Below are 22,810 nucleotides of genomic sequence, written 5' to 3'. Positions count from 1 at the left end.
CCCTCCTGCAGAGAGAGCCCCTGAGGAGAGGAAAGCTCCTGCAAGATGTGACAATCTCCCCCACCAGTTGAAGAGCCCCCCAGGTGGCTCGATGCACCGGCGGCACCCTGCTCCAGGGCTGGGCCCCCATGCACCCACCCGCCCACAACCCCAGCAACACACCAACCAGGACCCAAGCCTCCGAGGCCCGGCCCGGGCCCCAGCCCAGAGACGGAGCGCCCCCAGAACCTCACGCCCATCCCGGACCCACTATAGTGGTCTTTCTGAGGACGGTACAATGCCCAAGGACACGTTTCAAAATGTGGACTGATCTCAATCAAACAATCAGCCTTCCATTTAGCAGACAACATGCTCTATCACCTGGCCAACGCCAGCCAATGACAGGGCAATGAAGGGACAACAGTACTAGTACTACAGAAAGAGCAGCTGAACTAATAGGTGAATTATTCTGGATTAATATCATTGTTATCTATTAGTTCACGTTTACGTGCTACTGTGAGGTGACCTTGAGGGTCTGAAAGGCGCCTATAAATAAAATGTATTATTATTATTATTATTATTATTATTATTATTATTATTATTATTATAGTTCGTAGTGTCACAACACTTCCACCGATGATGACTGACCAATAGCAGAAGACATCCAAGTGACATCATTATGAAGCTTATGCCTAAGTTCAATAAGCATACACCTGCTTTCCTGGGTGTTAGGCTCTTTTTCTTTTCTATGCATCATTATCAGTTCCCATGCTGTCAATCTCAGTACTGACATGGTTAGTCCAATCATTTTATCGCCCGCCATCTTTGAGCCAATCAGCCCCCAATTTGCATAGATTCAATCTATGCTCTCAGTCATTCTCCCTTTCAGACTCTCATTTGTACATCCCACCTCCATCCCATCTCCACCTCATAGACACCTCAATTGGAGCCCCATCCAAACCAGTGTCTAGACTCCCAGGAGTCCTGTTCTAAATCCTATCACCACTGGTAGTCCACTTTGCCATGACGGGTCATCAGAGTCTAATGGCAGAATACATTTAAAATAATATAATTTCTCTATCTCAGTGAATTACATTCAATTCATCCAAGTGATCTCTCCTTATTAAAATTACATCATTAACCCCTCAAAAGCAGACGGCTGCAAACTGAAGATTAAACAACCCAGTTCAGACTTGATGCTGGAAGTAAGAGGAGGACTGATTTGTTCATGTAGTTATTCGTCCACCCGTCTTCCTTCATTCTGACTGCCACTGCAAATTTCTGGAGAAGGGATTTGAAAGAGATCAAGGCTTCAGAGGCTCATGTCTCAGAACTGCCACCAACCATCGATCTCCCTGAAGTCTGATGTTCTCTTGAGACAATAATCGAGCCCACAGAAACTGAGGAGGCCAATCAAACCAAGCCTAACCCAACCAAACCAACCTAAACCAAACAAAGCCAAACTGAACCAAACCAAACCAAGCAGAACCAAACCAAGCCAAACAAAACCAAGCATGCTCCTCCAGTTTTCAGCTGTGCTAACATGACCTGAATGTAACGTTTTATCATTTTTAACATGCAACGCCCAAACATCGATGCTGAGGTTAATTTTCAGCAGCAGTTTGTAAACACAGCAACAACCTACAGTAACATGACATGTTTATTAAATACCACAGTAGATATGAAATAAAAACATACAACATGAAGTTAAAGTGCACACACACACAAACACAGACACACACACACGTTTCCACCGACAGTGCTCTGTGTGGAGCAGTCTGTTACTTTCAGTCTGTAGCATGTCTGAAACCTTCATATCTCTCTAATATACAGTTTGTCTTCCTTTGGAAATAAGCCACTCAGCTGTCACCACTGTAAACACCGTGACTGGCCAGAGGAGTTACAAGCCCTGCCCCTTTCATGTAAGCACACATGTTAAACCCTGAGGTTAAGGTAAATGAATGCAGATAACAGCTCTGGACAGGTGAGACTAGCACAGACACACAGATGGGCTCTCACCTGCCAACCCTGAACGAGCAACGCTCGGTCCACGTTTCTGAACCACAGAACGATCTGATTGGATGAGAGCTCCTTCAGTTTGACACAGCGGCGACACATGAAGTCGGAGAGACAGCGTAGGAGCTCACCTGTGGACGCCTGCAGAGAAGACAAGGAAACAAGGAGCGAGGAGAGGAAGCTTTTTGTTGTAACACAGGAAGTAGAACAAAGTGTTTGGGTTTCTGTAGAACCTGAGGTTCTGTTGAAGGTTCTGTAGGTGGAACCTGTCCTCTGGGTGGATGTGTGTGGTGCCCTCTGATGTTTTAAACTTTATAATCAGATGGGAGTTTTTTTCCTCCGGGTTTTTTAGACTGAAAACTGTCTTTGAACCACCTCAGACCCTTAACAATAAAACTGTATTCTAGTTATTATTAATTTCAGAATAATTCTTCTTACACCCCCATTTTATAAAAATCTTATTTTATGAATGAATTTATATTAATTATTTTACATCTATTATTCCTGATTCCTTTGTTAGGTTTCACGGCTTCTCCATTTTTATTATTTAGCATCACGTTTTTCTGCCTTCACTGTTCCTAATGTTCTGACCTTCAAGCGCATGCACTTACTGTCTGTCTGTCTACGTGTCTCTGATTAAAAACCAGCTGATGACCTCTGCCAACACACATGAGCACCCCTCACTGACTCACCCACCTGAACCACCACCCTCCGTGGGGACACGAGCGGCTCGGGCCAGGCCTGTCTCTGGTTCTGGTCTGGGACCGTGGGCACGGGCACCGGGATGGGTCCGTGTTTGTGTCCGGGCTTCACTACTCTGGGCTCGCGGCGCTCCTGCTGCACGTGCCTGGGCTCGGACACTGCGGGCTTCACTTTCTTCCCTCCCTTCCTCTTCGCTCGTGCGGCCACGAGCCGTTTCTTCCAGCTGAGCGCGTGCAGGAGCACCGGGTGCCTCTTCTTCTTCCTTGTTCCGTCCTTCTCCTCCTCCTCCAGCGGCTTCTTTACCGCGAGCTCCTCCGGGCCCCGAGCGGCTTTCCGTGAGCCCGGAGACAGAGACAGCACCGTTCCCATGACGACAACCAGATGGAGGCGAGAGGCACTGCAGCAACAGAGGAGGAGGAGGAGGAGGGAGGAAAAGGAACAAGGAGGGGATGAGAAAGAGAGAAGAGGAGAGAGAAAGCCCATCCGTCTGTCTGTCTCACCTGTCCGCGTGTGATGCAGGCTGGCGTGCAGGGCTTACGTTTTAGTCTCTGATCCGTTGTTTTTACAACAAAGAAACAGATGCAGTCACCCACAATGCACTTGGAGAGACAAGCAGCTGTGAGGCATCTATTGCAACACCTGGATACACCTGGAGAGGTGGAGAAAGTAAACTGACATACTGTGTACAAATACACACTGAGGTACACAAACAGAAGTACTGATCCACATGTTTTTGGCTCATCTGTGATCTGCAGTTCAAACCCCACTTCCTGTGGATGTTTCACAATAAAAGCCTCTCAGAAGAGACAAGCTGCAAGGCTTTTATTGTGCAGGAAACCAAAGCCGGAACCTTACACTATAAAATGTCGGAGATCATGAGCTTGTCAGATTAAAGGCAGATGCATCCTGTGTGACAGTTCAGCTGTTTGATTGCTCGGTGGAGCTTTTATTAGTACAGATTCAGAATCAGCTTTATTGATCTCTATTACCACAAACACACTAATCAGACCTCTCAGTTTGACCTGCAGTTTTCTCAGTGTCCTCCAGAGGGAGCTGTCCTGTTGCTGAGGAGGAGTAGGAAGAGATGCAGTGACTGAAAAGAACTGGTTGTTGCTGATGACCTTTTGTTTAACTCTAAAACATTTGAATACATTTTTAAGTCACACTTACTAAATCACTGAGTTATTAAGTAAAAATTAATGAAGGCATTTAGATATTTTCAGGCTGGATATTCGAGGAGCTTTCAGAGGAAAGTGAGAAAGCAGTCCTACATATTTCAATATGTGCATTGAACGACATATCCTGGTCAAAAATGAGGTTCCTCACAGTGTTACTGGAGGCCAAGGTAATGCCATCCAGAGTAAGAATCTGCTTAGATACCATATTTCTAAGATTTTCAGGGCCGAGTACAATAACCTCAGTTTGATCTGAATTAAGAAGCAGAAAGTTAGCGATCATCCAGGTCTTTATGTCTTTAAGACATTCCTGCAGTTTAACTCATTGGTGTGTGTTATTGGGTATCTGTAAACAGAATTGGTCCTAGCACTGAACCCTGTGGAACTCCATAATTGGTCTTAGTGTGTGAAGAGGACTCTCCATTTACATGCACAAATTGGAGTCTATTAGATAGATATGATACAAACCACTGCAGCGCAGTACCTGTAATACCTACAGTGTGCTCTAATCGCTCTAATAGGATATTATATAAAGAGTCTAAATGAGTATCAATGGTACTGAAAGTAGCTGTACATAAAGTTACGTCTGTGAGATGGTGATCAGTCATTTTTGAATTAATGGTAAAAATGTTATTTGTGAAGAAGTTGTGTGACAAATGAAGGAGGAGTGTTCGTTAGTCTGCAGTTTTCTTTGGTACATGTGTAATTTAATATTGTTGTTTTAGAGTTAAAATCATAAAACTACAATACAAGCATGTTTAATGTTTGAAAGCTGGAAACATGGTTTATTGCTGTAAATAATCTGTGTCCATGGTAACACATGTGTGGGATCAAACCCAAGATTTACATGTTTAACAACAAATCTTGTTTATTATAGACTAATGAAAACACACACAGCTGATCCAGAGTCAGATTACTCACAGCGCTGCATGTGTGTGTGTGTGTGTGTTGGTGGGCGGGGCCTGTGGCAGCAGAAGGTTCATTGTCTGAGGAGGCAGAGAGAGGGTGGAGGGAGGGTGGAGCAAGCTGCACAGAGACTGCAGCTGGGAGAGAGAGAGACAAAGAGGGGGGAGGCCGACTCTCTCTTTCTTTCTTCGTGTGGGGGAGGAGAGGGGGAGGATTAACCGACTGATCTGCCACGCGCGCTCACACACACACACACATTTCAGACAAACAAACACACAATAACACAGCAGCCAAGCAGGCTTCATCTGGATCAGCAGCAGAAGCATCAGCAGCGGCAGTGGCAGCGGTGAGGGAGAGAGACAAAGAGACAGAGAGAGAGAGAGAGAGACAGGCAAAGAGGAGGAGGAGGCAGACGCTCTTCATCGTCTGAGGAGTCAGACAGGAGAGAGAGAGAGACAGGCCTTCAGCAGCTCGACCACCCATCTACGTTCATAGTGATGGTCGACCACATGTTCCTGTGTGTGTGCTGAGTGTGTGTGCTGCTGTGGGTGGGTGTGTTCCCGTGTTCCTGCTCGGTGTGTGTTCACGGCGCATGTGATGGGTAACGCCGAGAGCATGGAGAGCCAGCTGGCCGTCATCCGGTCCAGAGCTGCTCCGGTTCGACTCCCGATGCCAGACCCGGCCGAGCTAGAGGAGAGGTTCTCCATCGCACTGGTAGGATACTCGCACAGACACACACAGGCATGCTGAAAATATGCAGTCACACTCTGCAGGTCTGGCGTGGGTTAGTGGTCTCTGCAGAACCTGATCACCAGGCCATGAGATCCTGGTCTCCAGATCTACTGGTTTTAAATGCCTGTGGTTCTGCAGGGCTCTGGATCTGTAAGTTTCCCCTCTTTGGGTTTCTGGTTCTCCAGGTCACTTCTCCTGTGGTCTTTGGTCCTAGAGGTCTATAGTTCTGCAGGTTCATTCTGTAAACTGTGATGTAGTCTGGCTCAGGAGACACAGATCCTGGTCTGAATCTGGATCTAAAGGGAGGAACATTCAGAACCACATCAGAACCAGCTGGGTCTGTTCAAGAGTCTGTTCACACGCTTGTCTTCAGATTCACGCTCAAAGCCCCTCTACAGTTTGTTCAGGTCTTCAAAAACACAAGAGAATTAGATTAGCCAAGTCAGACAGGGGAAACACGTTGATACTGGAAACCATGATCAGCAGCTCTGGGACTGGACCAATAGGAGGGCTCGAAGTTTCACCCTGACATGAGCTTCAGTATGAGGGCTATAAGCCACTTTAGCTATCCACTGAAAATATGAAACAGCTGACCTTTGAAGGTATACGACCTGACTCAGTATCTCTAAAAGTCACAAGTCAAGCTAACTAAAGAATCACTTAATAGTGGTCACATGGTCCACTAGTAACAGCAGGATCCTCCTGCAGGAGTAGCATATCATGGTTGGTTGACAGCCATCATTTAATTGTGTTTACACTGAATAAAACTGGTACAAAGTAAGTTTCATGTCATGGAAAAATTCATGGATGAACCAGCAGATCCAGGATCAGTTGATCGTCATCACTTTAATCTTCAAAGGCTCAAATCTTGTTGTTTTTGGAGCAACCTTTGGTATGACTGACTCTTTTATTTAATCTGTGGATTTAAGTACAGACATGTGAATTGGAACATCCAGATTTTGTCTTGGGCTGTTTAGTGAATAAAAAAAAAGAGTTGGGAGTTTAGAGTTCATTCTGTATTTAGGGTTTGGGGGTTGAGATTTACATATTACTTTGATTTTCTTTAAGGGTTTGTGTCTGTATTCATGGACTAAGGGTTCAAAATGTTGTCTTTTTTGTTTCTAGACGTGTTTGAGCAATAAAACTGTCTGATTTTCAGAATTCAATGAACCTGCCACCTGACAAGGTGCGTCTGCTGCGTTCCTACGACAATGAAAAGAAGTGGGAGCTTATCTGTGATCAGGTAGGTGGATGTTTATGGGACTGCAGGAACAAATTGTTAAGAAGCTTCAACTCATTGATCTGAATATTGAAAGAGACACGAATCATAAACGGTGCAGATATGATTTGTTGTGTGACTTTGGGGTCATTTGTTATCCCATTTTGGTCATTTTACAAAACAGATTGTTTTATGTGTTTCTAATGTGGCATTTTATGTAATTTTAGACTTTTTCCAGCTGTTTGTTGCTGTTTTTGTTCTTCACGGTCATTTTACATCTCTCTTGTATGTCATTTTAGTTATTTCTGGGTTATATGTCATATCGCTTGGTTTAGACTAGCAGGGCTCTAGACTAACTTTTTGCCTGGGCGTACAGGTACGCCTAACTTTAAAAAGTTAGGCGTACCGGCACAAAAGTTAGGCGCACACAAATTTTATAATAATTTCTATAATATAATGTGTTTTTCTGGATACACTGTGCTTTTTCAGCATTCAAAGATTGATGACACTGTGTCAGAGCACTGGCTATGAATTTCAGAAGGATCAGGCCTTAACTTAACAGAAAAGTTAGCAATAGTTCTTTTCCTATTACAGCTACATCCACTTCTGTCGTGCCTAGGCTGCTCACTAGGGCTGGGTATCATCACTGATTTCTATAATCCATTCGATTCTGGTTTTCAAAGTCCCGATTCGATTCAACTTAGCCTCAGACAGAAATATTATAATTCTGATCATTTATCAGTACTGACTTCTTCAGAATTGTGAACATCACAGCAGATGCCTTTGTGTGAAAGTAACTGAGAATAAAACAGAAAAACATGAAGGAGATTTTCCTGGTCTGGCTTTTTATAGCAGATAACCTTAAAACTATTCTACAATGTTCGGCATTTAAAGTTTAAATTTCTTCAGTACTGAACAAGCTCCGACAGCATGTCCGTCTACGGGCCGTCGGGTGAGAAAGCCGAGAAAGACAAAGTTGATTCTGATGCGTCGGGTCTGTGTTTACGTCTTTGTGTGGAATCCGTGTACCTGCTCTCATTTGCTGTTTGGTTGTTGTTGAAATGGTTTTGTGAGCTTTAATCTGAGAATCTGGCGTTTCTGGCAAAACACAGTTATATTTAAAAGTCGATTCAGGATTTAATGAATTGATATCGCTTTATTCAAGCTACTCACCTCCCACTTCCACCTGGACTTTCAACGGGACCACGGCCAATCAGAGAGGTCCCGCCCCTTACTATCTCTGATTGGTTTAGTCCACGATAGGGGCATAATGTGTGTCTCTTTTTGACCACAGGGAAGGTTGCAGATTTTTTTTTATTTATTTTTTTTGCTACCCGAACAGTTGGTCGCACAGCTGCAACCAAATTTTTTTTTTTAGTCGCACCACTGAAAAATTTGGTCGCATTTGCGACCAAATTGGTCGCACTCTAGAGCCCTGACTAGGGTTCTTGGACTTTCTGGGTCCCCGTACCTTTGGTTCCAGTCTGTAATTTGCTCCACTTCTGTTGATTTGAGATTTGACAAAATCCTGCAGCTGATAAAGTTGAGAGCAAATTTAATAACATTTTAAAGTTTCTTTAAAAAATGAAATTTAGAATTATTTTCCCCAGTAAAAGTCAGACAGGCGTTGTGGTGGGTGGGGCTTCATATCTGATCCCATCTAGTCCCACTGTTTTTATGTTTGATGTAGGAAAGGTTTCAGGTCAAGAATCCTCCTCACACCTACATCCAGAAACTGAGAGGCTTCCTCGACCCGGCCGTCACACGGAAGGTAAGATGGCAAAGTTTAAAGTTTATTGCGCTGACAGAGAAAACTTTCTTTTAGAGTCCTGCTGGTAGTCCTTCAGTTACGGCCTGTGTTTATATTTTTTTAAAATATTGACCAGTTTGTGTGTTTGTCTGCAGAAGTTCAGGAGAAGAGTTCAGGAATCAACTCAGACACTCAGAGAACTCGAGATTTCTCTTCGTACAAACCACATTGGGTACCTGTCTGTCAGAACACTTGTCTGTCTCTCTAACCTGTCTAACAGTCTCATGGCTGTCTAACATCTGTCTCCCGTCTGTCTGCAGGTGGGTGAGAGAGTTTCTGAATGAGGAGAATAGGGGTCTTGATGTTTTGGTTGAATATTTGTCGTTTGCTCAGTACGCTGTCACGTGAGTAAAGACAGGGCTTCCTCTTTGCTTTCTGAGCTTCGGTCTGAATTTTGAACTTCACATGTCGGATCTTTTTATGGTGCGATCACACCGACAGATGAAATGTAGTGTTCAGGTGATTAGTTTGGAGCAGGTTTGGGACTTACAAACATTTTACAAACTTTTTGTGCTCAGGTTTGATGGAGAACAGTCAGAGGCTGGAGGCGAGGTGTCGTCCATCGACTCTCCCTGGAGTCGTTCGATAGAAGATCTCCATGGTGACTGCAGCCTCCCCTCACCATCCTCCTCTGTACCCCGAGCAGCTCGACACTCCATCAGGTAGCAGAACATAATGTATGAATAAAACCAGAAGTCACCTAGGTGTGCTAACGTGAATTTTCTGTTTGTAGTTCGACTCTGGTGACTCGATCCAACACGCTGCCGAGTCGTCGAACTCTCAAGAACTCACGACTTGTGTGCAAGAAAGATGATGTTCACGTTTGTATCATGTGTCTGAGAGCCATCATGAACTACCAGGTAACTTAATCTGCCCGGTGACAGAACATTTATGTCAATTTGAAGTCAAACCTGTCCTAAATCTGTAAAGTTTAGATTTTAGAGCCAGAAACATTACTGACCTTCATCTGTGTCCTCATCTTCATCAGTATGGTTTCAACATGGTGATGTCTCATCCTCACGCTGTCAATGAAATTGCTCTCAGCCTCAACAACAGGAACCCAAGGTACATCTGCAGATACAACTAATATAAATATTACCACTGCTGTATCTGTCTCGCTGGCAGAGAACAAAATACACCTGCGTGTTAGAAAATACAAACTTTGAGTGAATTCAAACAGCTCCTGAGAAGAAAGCCACAAAGTCAGTTAAACCACAGATGTAGACATTGTTTCTGTTCACTGTTTGTTAATTAGTGTGTGAAGCTTGTTTTTCTCTCTATAAATAGCTTTTTAAAAATGTATTTGATGCATTTTCTTCATCAGGACAAAGGCTCTGGTCTTGGAGTTGTTGGCCGCAGTGTGTTTGGTCAGAGGAGGGCACGAGATCATCCTGTCGGCCTTCGACAACTTTAAAACTGTAAACAAAATAACAACACACTCTAAACATAAAACAACAAGTAATCCTTTTGTCATTTCTCCACTTTGTGCCTCCTGTTGTCTTGGGGTCTCTGTCAGGATACATGAGAAGGAGAAAGTAACGTATGAAACAGGTGTGCCACAGAGCTGGAATCACCAAACCATGAAGGGAGGAGGACATTTCTAGTTTTAGAGATATTGCAGTCCTAAAGATGTTTGTTTATATGTGCATTGAAGGACATATCCTGGTCAAGAACAACTAAAGGTTTTCTTCATGGTGTTACTGGAGGCCAAGGTAATGGCATCCAGAGTGATCATCTGTATGCGTTATTATAAAATGAGGCTCTGGACTAAAGAGCTCTCCTGTTGTTAAAAACCTGTTGATTCGACTTCTTGTATTTCCTCCCATCACATCTCAGATGGGAGGAAATTATATTAAAGGAAAGGAGGTACAAACTGGGAAAATGAGAAGAGAGTAAACAGCATACGTTTGTTTGTTTGTTTGTTTGTTTGTTTGTTTGATTGATTGATTGATTGATTGATTGATTGATTGATTGATTGATTGATTGATGTGTTGCAGGTGTGCTCTGAGTCAATGCGTTTTGAAAAGTTGATGGAACATTTTAAGAATGAAGATGACAACATCGACTTCTTGGTAACTTTGTCTCAAATGGGACCTAATATTTCAAGATTTTTCTTTTAAATTAATTGCATGAAATTTAAGATCCATTCAGCTCACAAAGTTTACATCTGTGTGACTTTGGTAACGTCAGACTTGCCTGGTGTGACATCATCAGGTTAATAATGGGCAGTGAAACATGTTTCCAGGTGGCCTGCATGCAGTTCATCAACATTGTGGTTCACTCTGTAGAGGACATGAACTTCAGAGTCCACTTGCAATATGACTTCACCAAACTCAACCTGGAAGAACACCTGGAGGTAAGACAGAAACCCACAATCAGAGCATCACAGTCACTCTCAGACAGAATGTAGTTTTAATTTACATCTAGTGCTGTTCAGAAAATGATGTGTTTCACCAAAACCTGTCTCCTCACCTGTGCCCTCACCTGTTTCACCTCAGCGGCTAAAGCACACAGAGAGTGACAGGTTGCAGGTTCAGATTCAGGCGTACCTGGACAACGTATTTGATGTCGGGACACTGCTGGAGGATGCAGAGACCAAAACTGCTGCTCTGGAGAGAGTCGAGGAACTGGAGGAGAACCTGGCCACGGTAAGACCTCCAGGTGGAGGGAGACAGGTGGAAACAAAGGGGTCAAGTCTTAAAAGACATTATGATAAATCTCTGGTTTTGTGCTGACCTTCACCAGCCTCTTTCTTTCTCTATATGCCTTCAGATGTCAGAACGTCTGCTGGATGTGGAGAACGAAGCAATGTTGAAGATTGTGGAACTGGAGAAACAGCTGATGCAGACCAACAAAGAGCTGGACCAACTCCGGGTCAGTCTTGTTACTGTGGAAACCACATGTACATTGTCACCATGGAGCAAATAAATGAGGCAAATAAATGTATAAGAGTAGGTCAGATGGTGATAATGATGAAGAGACATCTACAGGGAATAATGTGGAGTTTACAGGGCTGAAATACTTTTTAAACATGGGTTTTATAAAATGTTGGACTGTTCTTTGGCACCACTCTTGCCCCTGACTCACCATCACCGCTTACCTCTGCAGGATGTGTATGCCAGTGCTAACTCACAGGTGCATACCTTGCGGCGTATGGTACGGGAAAAGGACCAGACGATCCGACGTCAGAGTCGTCTGGAGCGTCAGGCTCAGGAAGCGCAGCAGGCCGGAGGACCCGGAGCTCCTCAACCACAGAGAGGAGAGGGCGATGGAGGGGTGGCTGATTCTGCCTCTCCGTCACCTCCACCCTGTCCTAACCTGTCCCCTAGGTGAATCACAGGACCTAGAAGCTGTAGTATCTCACAGTTAAAAACTTCTGGCTAAGGATTTTGTTTTTGATTGATTTTGATTGATTCCTGCAGCCCTGAGACTGTAGCTTATCACAGTACGGGACCGGGGCTGGGCGGAGCCCCAGGCATGCTGGCCCCACCTCCTCCACCTCCTCCTCCACCAATGCCAGGCACAAGTGAGTTGAACCTTGCAGGTACTGATGTTTCTAAGCTTCAAATCTTGCGGTCCTTAGATCCCATTAGAGATTGGATGGCTGATAATTATCTTCAACTAAATGCTGATAAAAGTGAAGTCATTGTCTTTGCTCCTGAGAATTTTGTTCCCCTCGTGGTTAAAAATCTAGGCCCTCCTGCTTCTTATATTAAACCCTCCATTAGGAACCCTGGTGTTACATTTGACCCAGCTCTGACGCTGGACACACACATTAAATCTTTGGTTCGTTCTTGTTTTTACCGTTTAAGAAATATTGCTAAGCTCATTGTGTCACGCTCTGAATTGGAAATGATTCTTCATGCTTTTGTTTCATCTCACTTAGATTATTGTAATTCCTTGTTTACTTGCTTAAGTAATGCCTCCCTGGAATGACTGCAGGGTGTTCAAAATGCTGCTGCCAGGCTTCTGACAAAGCATCCCAAATACTCCCATGCCACTCCCCTGCTGATTCAACTGCATTGGCTCCCTGTCAAGTTCAGGGTCCGTTTTAAGATTATAATCATGACCTATAGGGCCCTGCACGGTGTAGCTCCCATTTACATCAGCGATCATCTTCTTCCTTATCGCCCCAGCAGGTCCCTGAGGTCTTGCAACCAGGGCTTGCTGGTTGTCCAGCATACAAGGCTAAAAACAAAAGGTGACAGAGCGTTTGTATCAGTGGCCCCCAGACTCTGGAACTCACTCCCTTGGAGTTTGAGATCTGTGGACTCAGTCATTTCTTTTAAAAGCAGTTAAAAACATATCTGTTTAAACTTGCTTTTGGTTGATTTTGTTTGTTTGAGGTTGTATGTCTGTTTCTGTGAAGCACTTCGTGATTTTTACTTTACTTTACTGCTGAGTATCACCTGTATAATGAGTACTAACATTGTCTTTTTTTCCCTCTTTAGTGTCCAACGGACCGTACCCAGCACCTCCTCCACCTGGTCCTCCTCCTCCTCCCCCTCCCCCTCCTCCACCTTGTCGGACCAGTGAGCTCTCCTCCGTCCCCATGCCCCCGCCTCCTCCACCTGTGGCCCCACCACTCCCAGGAACAGGGGGGTCACCTACAGTCATCTTTAACTCTGGACTTGCAGGTGAGACTGCAAACAGTGGGTTCACAGGCTGTTTAGAACTGAACCAAACCTGACCATCAAACTGTCCTTTCCCCTGTAACCACACCAACACTACACCTGTACATTACTGCAGCCAGGTGAGGAGTAAACTCAGTTACAGTTAATCAGGACATGAACTATAGACATCAGTTTCAAATCATTATTACGAAAAAAAAATAATAGAAACTATAAACATGCTGACTCCAGCTGACACCAGCTGTTCTTGTTTTTTAGCCAGTTGTTAGTTCTCTTTACTTTTCTCAGTTGAGAAGTTGATTTTTGGTAACATTTGGGTGAAAAACTAAGGTCTGCAAAGGTTGAACAGAAGGAGGTGGTTGTAGTTTGGGTCAGCAAATCTCAGTGAATCTGTGTTAGTTTGAGGCCGGGGTTTTCAACCTTTGGTTGTTCTTCCTTGGTTGTAGATTTGTCTTCTTCATAGTCAGAGTTTGTTTCTGAAATGTTGGAGAGGTAATACATCAGATCAGGGAAGAGCCATAAATAGAAGATCTGTTGAGGCCAGATGGTACTCATGCAGAGCAGGTAGTCAGTGAATCTGAGCCTTTGTTTGATGATGGTGGTGATAACTGGTGACATTGAACTCAGTTGAATTTGTTGAGAATTTGGATTGATTTCGAATTTGTGTTGCTCTGGTTTGGAGTTAAGGTTGTTTAAGTTTGGAGTTTAGCTTGGTTAAGAGCAAGGGTTTGCTCGGGTTGTTTTTGTCTGGTTTGAAGTTTGGATTTGACCGAACCATTGGTTGAGAGTTTGGCTTTTGGCTTGGATTCTTTTGGTTTAGGTTGGGTTGGTATTGATTATTTGGTTGGGTCCAGATTTGATTTAGGTGAGAGTTTGGTTTGGTGCGGACTGTTTTGGTTTGATTCAGTTCAATTCAATTCAATTTTCAATTCAGTTTTACTTATACATCACCAAATCACAACAACAGACATGGTTAAGATTGATCTGGTCTTTGGCTGGTTTGGCTTGGATTAGTTTGGTTTGGACTCTAGTTTGATTGAGAGTTTGGTTTTGCTCGGTTTGTTTTGGTTTGGAGTTTGGCTTTCATTGATTGTTTGGTTTGGAGTTTAGGTTGGTTAAGGTTTGGTTTGCATCATTTTTCCTTGGATGAATGCTTTGCTTTGGATTGCAGGTGGCTGATGGTCAGACTTAAATAAACACGTGTCCTTGAAGTCCAAGAGGTCATAGAGTCCTTGTCTGCAAATTTCAGTCATGACGGTCTTCTCTGGTGGTTAATATTTACTTCTGGGAAGTTAATTTCTTATTAAATATTAAATATTTCCAACAGTCTCCATTGGTGAATGGATGCTGATATATACAGAGTATTACTTTTTTGGATTTTTCTCAGTTTAATGTTCTGTTCATACAGAAAAAGTTGCATATTGTTTGTACTATTGATGAAGAACCACTGAAGTGAAATGGAGCTCAAATCTCAGACTGTTATCCTACTTATACCATCGTCACTAATAAAAGACATTAGAGATATTTGTTCCATCACATTTCATCAAAATAAAATTTACAGAACTGATTCAACTTCAGCAGCTTCACCAGAACTCAGCTCTCAGTTTACACAAATAACCACAGTTCAGATCTCTTTATATACGCTGTCTATTCCTTACAATTAAATATGTCACACCTTCAGCCGATGAGAGTCCAGAAATATTAGTCAGTGTGATAAATGTGTATGTTAACTGCCATTTTACTAACATGTTGTTTCTTTTCTTCTGTTTTGCTCACAGAGGGTGCTCTCAAATTGTTCTGTACGTTTACTTTCTCTAACATCTTCACAAAACACCCTTACTTCCCCACCCTCCATCTTCTTCCATTCCTCCATCACCTGGAAACCAGCCGCAGCCAGTCAGTGGCTGGTTTCTCAATTAATCAACTGCCACAATTGTCAGTCAGAGTCATATGTTTGATCCCACTTCTATGATGTGTGTTCAGACTGAAGGATCATACCTACTCTTACCTGAGAAGAGAAAAGATATAACTAAATAAAATAGAGTCCGAGGGATAGATTGGCTCTGATGAGACCCAAAGTAATGCTCATCCATGAATTAAGTTGAAGACCTATATTGGTTATGCTAGAAAAACAGACTTCTGTTGGTCTGTCCCATACAGACCTGCTCACCTGTCGCACCTGTACCTGACAATAGTAACAGGTGCAGTGATGCCTGTTAACCTTCAGCAGTTTGGCACAAACTGATTGATCGGTCTGAACACACAGCTGGACTTTAGTCACTTGCAGTACCAATCTGAGGCCAGTCTCGTCCTCTCCTCACATGTCTCCCTGCTCACATGTCTCGCACAGCGGTGAAGATAAAGAAGCCAATCCAGACCAAGTTCAGGATGCCAGTGCTGAACTGGGTAGCTCTGAAGCCAAGTCAGATAAACGGAACCATCTTCAATGACATTGATGACGAGTCCATCCTGCAGGTAACATCAACAGCAAGAGGCATCACTCAGGGCTGACAAAAGCTTTTCACCTGTTTAAAATCTGCGATGACCTGTGTGTGTCTCAGGACCTGAACGTGGAGGAGTTCGAGGAGATGTTTAAGACCAAGGCTCAGGGTCCAGCTGTGGACCTGACGCTGTCCAGACAGAAGCTTCCTCAGAAAGCTCCGTCCAAAGTTTCTCTGCTGGAGGCCAACAGAGCCAAAAACCTGGCCATCACGCTGAGGAAGGCCGGCCAGGGGTCAGAGGTCATCTGCCGTGCCATCCAAACGTAGGTGGAACTGCACCAGGTTACAGGTGCCAGCGATGCCAGCTTGGTGCCAGAGTCAGAAATAGGCAAAATTGAATGTAGCTATGTTTATATAACAGCAGTGCACAACAGCAGTGTGTTTACAGGTGAGTTCAGGTGGGCATATGATTCTGTCCACCAGAGCTGCTGCTTTATGATCCATTGATCTCTTCCTAGCTTTGATCCTTGACCTTCTTCTCTCTGCCTCCGATATCAGAGCTTTTAACATTTGGAGTTTGTTACCTCTGTTAGCTGAGAATTTACTCATGGTGGCTTCCATTCATCAGACAAACTGCCTTCACACCCAGCCTGAGATGACATCATAGAAGTTCCTCTGTCTCAGAGTACTTTAGAGTTTAAACAGCATCATAGTGAGCATCCCATGACCCCAATAAAAGCAGTCGGTTCTGGCCTGGCCTGGGTTCCATCAGTGATAATCAGACTTCAGATTCAGGCCTCAGAACTGAATCTGAGTCAGCCATACGGCAATGTGCCTGAAATCAATCAGGTGACCCTCTACAGGTGTGTTTAAGTGGCTTATTAGGTACCTGTGTACACTCCGAGTCACTCTATCAAATCAACCCAGTCCATCATCTCTCCAGGTTTGACCTCCGGACCGTTCGGGTGGACTTTGTAGAGTGTCTGACACGTTTCCTGCCGACGGAGGCTGAGTTGAAGTTGCTACGGCAATATGAGAGGGACCGAAAACCTCTGGAGGCACTAAGTGACGAAGATCGCTTCATGATGCAGTTCAGTCGCCTTGAGAGACTCAGTCAGCGCATGACCATCATGACTTTCATGGGCAACTTCAACGACAACGTCCAGATGTTAACACCGGTGAGACAGATATACAGATAGGAAGGTATGCAAGTATATCGACAGGTGTGACCCATCTGACCGTCTTGTTTCCTTTCAGCAACTCCACGCCATGATCGCGGCCTCAGTTTCTATAAAGTCCTCTCAGAAGCTGAAGAAGATCCTCGAGGTCAGTCTGAGGTTACCTGTGGATATTCTGCCTGATTCTCTGTTTCTGTATCAATAATCAGTCAGTGTCATCAATACTCATGCTCAGCTGCTGTGTGTTGTCGTAGATCATCTTGGCTTTGGGAAACTACATGAACAGCAGTAAGAGAGGAGCGGTGTATGGATTCAAGCTGCAGAGCTTAGACCTGGTAACACACACACACTGAATCACTGATCCGACCAATCAGCACAACATGATTTTAATTAATTTTATTTTGAATTTAGTATCTTTATCACTTAAACAGCTTTAATTTTTAATAATTGACGTTTAACTGCCTGACATGTTTGGAGTTTATGTACCAAAATAAGCAATGACATCACATCTTGTGTCACATGAGTCAGTCATAGATCTCTTGACTTTTATAACTTGGTGTGTTGCCATGGCAGCTGGGTTGAACCAGTTTCTCGCAGACCTCCATCAGACATCAGCACAGGCGTCCCCTGCTGGTGGGTTTATTTATAGTCTGATACAGTGAATCCCACCAAAAGGCTCAGGCTACGTCCACACTAGCCCGGATAGATTTGAAAACAGCGTTTTCATCTGAAAACAATCCACGTCCACACTAGCGTTTTCAGTTATTTTCACAGAGTTGTGCGCCCACATTGAAACGGACGAGAACGCTTACATTCCAGTACAAGAAGATTCGGCCCCCTTCATTTCCGTCAGCCGTTTATTTACTTTCCAACTCCTTGAAACGTTGCGGCAAAGCGTCAAGGAAAAGCACCACGTTTTTTAAATGGACTAACAATGAGGTGGAGTTGTTGCTGCGAGTAACACAAAAGAACAAAGTTGCAAAAGCGTGTGAGAATTAAATAATTTGAAGAAAAGCTACCTGAAGCATGTACAAGCTGATATTTATCTTTAATAGGGCTGTCAAAATTGATAGCAAACAAAACAACTGCTATCTTTGTTTAATTGGTCACATGACTGCATCACATGACTAAAATGTATCATCGATTCGAAAGTCTCCATTTTCACTGTCCACACTACGACGCAAATGCACTGTCTTCATATTTATTCGTTTTCGAGAGCGTTTTCAAAAACGCCATCTCAGTGTGGACGGGAGGCCAAAACGGAGAGAAAACAATGCGTTTTCAAACAAAAGCGCATTAGTGTGGACATATCCCCAGAGCGAGCTTTAATAGGCCCCAACACGCAGCTGTGACCGTTTGTGTGTTTCAGGGCTCTAGACTAACTTTTTTTCTTAGGTGCACCAGCACAAAAGTTAGGTGCACCCAAATTTTCCAACCGCATCGCTTAACGCCACAGCTTTACATGTTCACCTTGTTTTTAATTGCTGTCCATACAGACAGTATTGATTTGTAAATGATTAACGAACGAATTATCTTCTCATCACAAAGTTCTTTATTTGGAGCACACTCTAGAGCATAGGTGTCAAACTCTGGCCCGCGAAGCCATACCAAATTACTATTAGAGCTGGCCTACTGGTATTATACAGCTAATATATATATTGTTTAGTATTAAGCTTTGCTTGTTCCATATTCAGTTTTTCAGCAAAACGTGTTTGAGTCCATAAGAAAAGATTCATTCTTATATCTGGAGGAATAAATATATTTCAATAAATATTAACGTTAGCCCGCGACTTTGTTCCTGTTTTGAATTTTAGCCCACAGTGTATTTGAGTTTGACACCCCTGCTCTAGAGCCTTGTTGTTTGTTGCGGTTACCATGGTTGTGCGTTTTCTGCATAGTTACTGGAGACCAAGTCAACCGACAGGACACAAACGCTGCTTCATTACATCAGCAACGTGGTGAGAGAGAAGTATCCTGCTGTGTCTCTGTTTTACAACGAGCTTCACTACGTGGACAAGGCTGCCGCAGGTGAGTCTGACAGCCAATCAGGACGCTGCGCTCCCTCCGAGAAGCCCGTTTACCTGAGCTCGTTTACCTGTACTGTGCAGTGAGTCTGGAGAACGTGCTGAGTGATGTGAAGGAGCTCCAGCGCGGCATGGAGCTCACCTGGAGAGAGTTCAGCGTGTCGCACAATGCTACGCTCAAAGACTTCATCAGCAGGAACGAATCACGGCTCAGCAAACTGCAGGAGGACGCACGCATTGCTCAGGTGAGAAACACACATACACCATGTGTTACCACACAGCCATGATTCAGGTGCAATTCCTCCTGCAGAATCAGCTCAAACTGTGAACACCAAACAGCCGAGCACATAGGAGGAGTAGGAGAAGGAGAAGATGGAGGAGAAGAAGAGGAAGAAGAAGAAGGAGAAGACAAGGAAGGAGAAGAAGGGCGATCGTGGCTCAAGTTGGGTGTTCGTCTTGTAATCGGAAGGTTGCCGGTTCGAGCCCCGGCTCAGACAGTCTCGGTCGTTGTGTCCTTGGGCAAGACACTTCACCTACCGCCTACTGGTGATGGCCAGAGGGGCCGATGGTGCGATATGGCAGCCTCGCCTCTGTCAGTCTGCCCCAGGGCAGCTGTGGCTACAACTGTAGCTGCCTTCACCAGTGTATGAATGTGAGAGTGAATAAATAGTGGTATTGTAAAGCGCTTTGAGGTGTCCCGAAAAGCGCTATATAAATGCAATCCATTATTATTATTATTAGAAGAAGGAGAGGTAGAAGGAGAAGAAGAGGTAGAAGGAGAAGGAGGAGAAGAAGACGAAGAAGGAGGAGAAGAGGTAGGAGAAGACAAAGAAGGAGAAGAAGAGGTAGAAGGAGAAGAAGAGGGGTAAACCCACAACACTACCAACACTAAACCTACAAGCTTTACACATGTTCCTAACTTGTTTCTTAATCAGTATTGTTTGTCTTTTTAAGGTACGAGAACAGGTAGACTGATGATAACCAGCTCTGTGTGTGTGTGTGTGTGTGTGTTTGTGTGTGTATATATAAACTTTAGGATGCCTTTGAAGATGCCGTGAAGTTTTTCGGAGAGAGTTCAAAGACGATGCCGCCGTCTGTCTTCTTCCCAATCTTTGTTCGTTTCATCAAAGCCTACAGGGTGGGTAACCTTTGTCTATAGACCATGCTCCCTCTCTGATAGTAGGCCTATATCAGTTGAGTTTAGTTTTGCATTAATATGTTTCTGTGTGTCTCCAGCTGGCTGAGGAGGAGAACGAGCAGAGGAGGCGTCAGGAGCAGATGTTGTTGGAGAAATTGGAACAGGAGGAGCAGCAGGAGGAGGAAGAGGAGACCAGGGTGAAACTTCATGACATAATCCATTACTTAGCTCCCATTATGTCAGCTGGACGTGACCTCCTGATGGAGGAGGAGCTTATGCTTGCACCTCCATGTTGAATTCCTACATTAAACCAAAATGTTTAGTTTTCAGGTATTTTTAAAATACCTCGGTTCTCTGAAGTTTCTTTACATCTTTGTTTTTAAAAATAAAGCTGTCACAACTGAGAGTAAGGACTCAAGAGCAGAGCAGGTTGACGTTTCCAAACACAGTTTATTTACAACACCGGTGCACAATATATACAGTGAGGGGAAAATCCAGGCTCCAAGGGACCAAGGGGAAGCTCTCTCACACTCGCTCTCGTCTTCATGCCCAGCCTCACACACACGCACTGCAGGGAGGTCACAGGTACGGGAAGGAAAAGTCTGTAGTACAATCATCCAGCGACGAGAAGATCTGTGTCCCAGCCTCAAATAGTGGACAGGTGTGTGGGCCAAGGGCGGGAGCCTGCAGTGAGCTCCGCCCAGAAAGGGAGAGAGAGAGAGAGAGAGAGAAAGCAAAACAAACACATGTAGCCTTGCGGGGCCAGCTGGGCAGGCACGGAGACCATGACAGAAGCTCAGTAATTCTTTGTCCTCGCTGACATCATGATTTCAACAGTCTCTGATTGGTCAGGAGGCTCCAGGGGGTCAGATTTAGGTTTATTCAGATCACTAATCGATCGATCAGGTGACGTGACGTGTCACAGCGTCTAATACTGAAGCCCCTCCCCCTCTCAGTCTCCGTCCCACAGAGGGAAGCGGCAGCAGCAGGAGCTGATCACGGAGCTCAGAAGGCGCCAAGGAAAAGACAGCCGCCATGTTTATGAGGGGAAGGACGGCGCTATCGAGGATATCATAACAGGTAAACATGTTGCCAAGGCACGTGAGTGACCACAGCAGGCGTGTCAGCTGTCCTCTGATTGACTGTTTATTCGCTTATCTACAGCTCTGAAGACCGTCCCCTTCACGGCTCGGACTGCCAAACGCAGCTCTCGCTTCTTCTGTGACCCCGCCCATACCGAGGAGCACTACTGAGAAGTCACGAAGAGTGACAACGCCCACTTTTCATTGATGGGACCAATTAGCACTTTGAACTTTTCTGATCGCTCTAACTGATGACATCATGTTTTCTATGTTATTTTATTGGTTTCTTTGTGCATAGACTGGGCGCCCACACACCTGACCTCAGCTAAACCGGATCGATCGGAAGGATGCCCTGTCCTGCTGTGATTGGCTTTTTGGCTGTCAGCTGAACACTTCAGCAGGTGTTTTAAACACCTTTTGACTGAAGTCCAGCAGCGTGGCAGAACAATCAGGGGGCAGCGTCCCTCCAGCTGAACTGATATAGTCCTAATCATTGCCTTTCCTCCTCGCCACAGATATAAAATAACACTTGATTAGATCACATGACCTTCCCAGCAGATGTTACTCAGAGCACTTTACAGACTGAATCTGACCTTTGACCTCTCCTGACAAAGATCATGTGGTCTGTGGTCAGGTAGAATTCCACTTCCTGTAATCAGATCATGCGGCTCTGAACGCCATTGGCGTGACAACCGAGAACCCGCGGTGCTAAAAACAAAGTTGTGCCTCGCCACAGACGATGCTGTAGAGCAGCATTTGGGTTTGGACTGGAGCAAAGGTGCATACATGCCTTTTCACACCACGAGGGCTAACAAACATCCGAAGGGTCAAAGGTCGGGGGGGGGGGTCAGAGTGCATGGGCTTCTCCGGTCTGTTTCTTTAACTGTACAGGGTTCTACCTTCACTATATTCTACTGTGTTCTACTGTATCTACTGGCCTTACTGCAGGTACCAGAGCCTCACTGAAGTATCACTCTATCTGTGGCTCCGCCCCTTCTCCATCCTCCTGAGCCCATATCTGTCAGTTAGCCTGTTAACTTGCAGAGCCTCACCAGCCACAATATGCTGTTTTCCAGCTGTTCATGCACACACACCTGCAAAGCTGGTCACCCAAAGGTCACGACTCAGCGCTGCAATCTGGAGTGTGGCACCGAGGGGCCGCTGTAGCTGAAACACAAGGAGCTCCCACCTGTGGACCGGAATCCACCTGAGCAGGTTCACGACGACAGTGAAGTTGGCAGGTGGGGCTCTGTGCTCGACACACCTCGACTCCCACTGATGTTTCTGTGGTGTTTCTGCAGTCCCCGTTTCCTTTTAGAGGTCCAGTCTCAGACTGAAGCCCCTCCCCTTCTCTCCTCTTCATCATTTAGATTCAAAGAAGACAAAAAAATGGCAGCACAACGTTTTCTACATGTACAGACATTTTCTAGATCACCGTGTAGCAATGCTTGTACGTGTCTGTGTTTGTGTTTGGTGGTGATTCTGCACTTGGTGTGTTAATAAAGCGCACCTTGTCAACATGATGCAGTGTGTTCTGTTTGACACTACATTACCCACAATCCCTCTGTCACTCAGGTTTTATTTCCAACACAAAGCATCATTAATCTGTGTTATTGATGATTGTTAATCATGTATCAGTACACTGATTGATTGACAAGTAATCAGTAAACATGTTGATTAGTTCATCATGTTGATCTGTGCTGTGATTGGCTGTTAGAGTTCACTGATGGATCAGGTCTTCTCCTGAAGTTCATCCGGAGAAAGCGTATGAAGGTCG

At 44.6% G+C, this 22,810-nt stretch overlaps 2 protein-coding genes across 5 annotated transcripts in view; one reads left to right on the top strand and one right to left on the bottom strand.

The window, feature by feature from the left end:
- The window catches only part of LOC102206681 (cyclin-dependent kinase 5 activator 1-like), an 8,403-nt gene extending 5,022 nt beyond the window's left edge, over positions 1–3,381 (bottom strand). Inside the window, exons 1-3 of one of the 3 annotated variants that reach the window (XM_005735015.2) lie at positions 3,198–3,381; positions 2,692–3,094; positions 1,999–2,136 (exon numbers count right to left, since the gene is read on the bottom strand). In XM_005735015.2, coding sequence (XP_005735072.1) covers positions 1,999–2,136; positions 2,692–3,066 — 513 coding nt within the window. In that variant the 5' untranslated portion in view covers positions 3,067–3,094; positions 3,198–3,381. Of the gene's footprint in view, positions 1–1,998; positions 2,137–2,691 lie in introns of all 3 variants that reach the window. The other 2 variants (XM_005735016.2, XM_013911345.1) reach the window with 2 other exon arrangements.
- Positions 3,382–4,889: 1,508 nt separating this feature from the next.
- Positions 4,890–22,556, top strand: fmnl2b (formin-like 2b). 2 transcript variants are annotated; one of them, XM_005735013.1, is made up of 28 exons: positions 4,890–5,492; positions 6,670–6,753; positions 8,420–8,500; positions 8,635–8,711; positions 8,800–8,883; positions 9,058–9,201; positions 9,273–9,399; positions 9,528–9,604; positions 9,864–9,957; positions 10,537–10,611; positions 10,785–10,895; positions 11,038–11,187; positions 11,312–11,413; positions 11,648–11,868; positions 11,962–12,065; positions 12,991–13,176; positions 14,949–14,969; positions 15,521–15,645; positions 15,732–15,934; positions 16,555–16,789; positions 16,869–16,937; positions 17,044–17,124; positions 18,688–18,817; positions 18,898–19,058; positions 19,850–19,951; positions 20,050–20,148; positions 20,908–21,031; positions 21,116–22,556. In XM_005735013.1, the coding sequence occupies exons 1-28, from the start codon at positions 5,376–5,378 to the stop codon at positions 21,202–21,204; spliced, it is 3,273 nt and encodes a 1,090-aa protein (XP_005735070.1). In that variant the 5' UTR covers positions 4,890–5,375; the 3' UTR covers positions 21,205–22,556. The 2 variants fall into 2 exon arrangements, with proteins under 2 accessions (XP_005735070.1, XP_013766817.1); XM_013911363.1 differs by lacking the exon at positions 14,949–14,969.
- Positions 22,557–22,810: the final 254 nt, after the last annotated feature.

This window comes from Pundamilia nyererei, unplaced genomic scaffold (genome assembly GCF_000239375.1).
Source record: "Pundamilia nyererei isolate P.nyererei 1_Seehausen unplaced genomic scaffold, PunNye1.0 scaffold00061, whole genome shotgun sequence".
Lineage (NCBI taxonomy): Eukaryota > Metazoa > Chordata > Actinopteri > Cichliformes > Cichlidae > Pundamilia > Pundamilia nyererei.
Note: the sequence above shows the minus strand (reverse complement) of the source record. Positions and strands in the feature narration are given on the sequence as shown.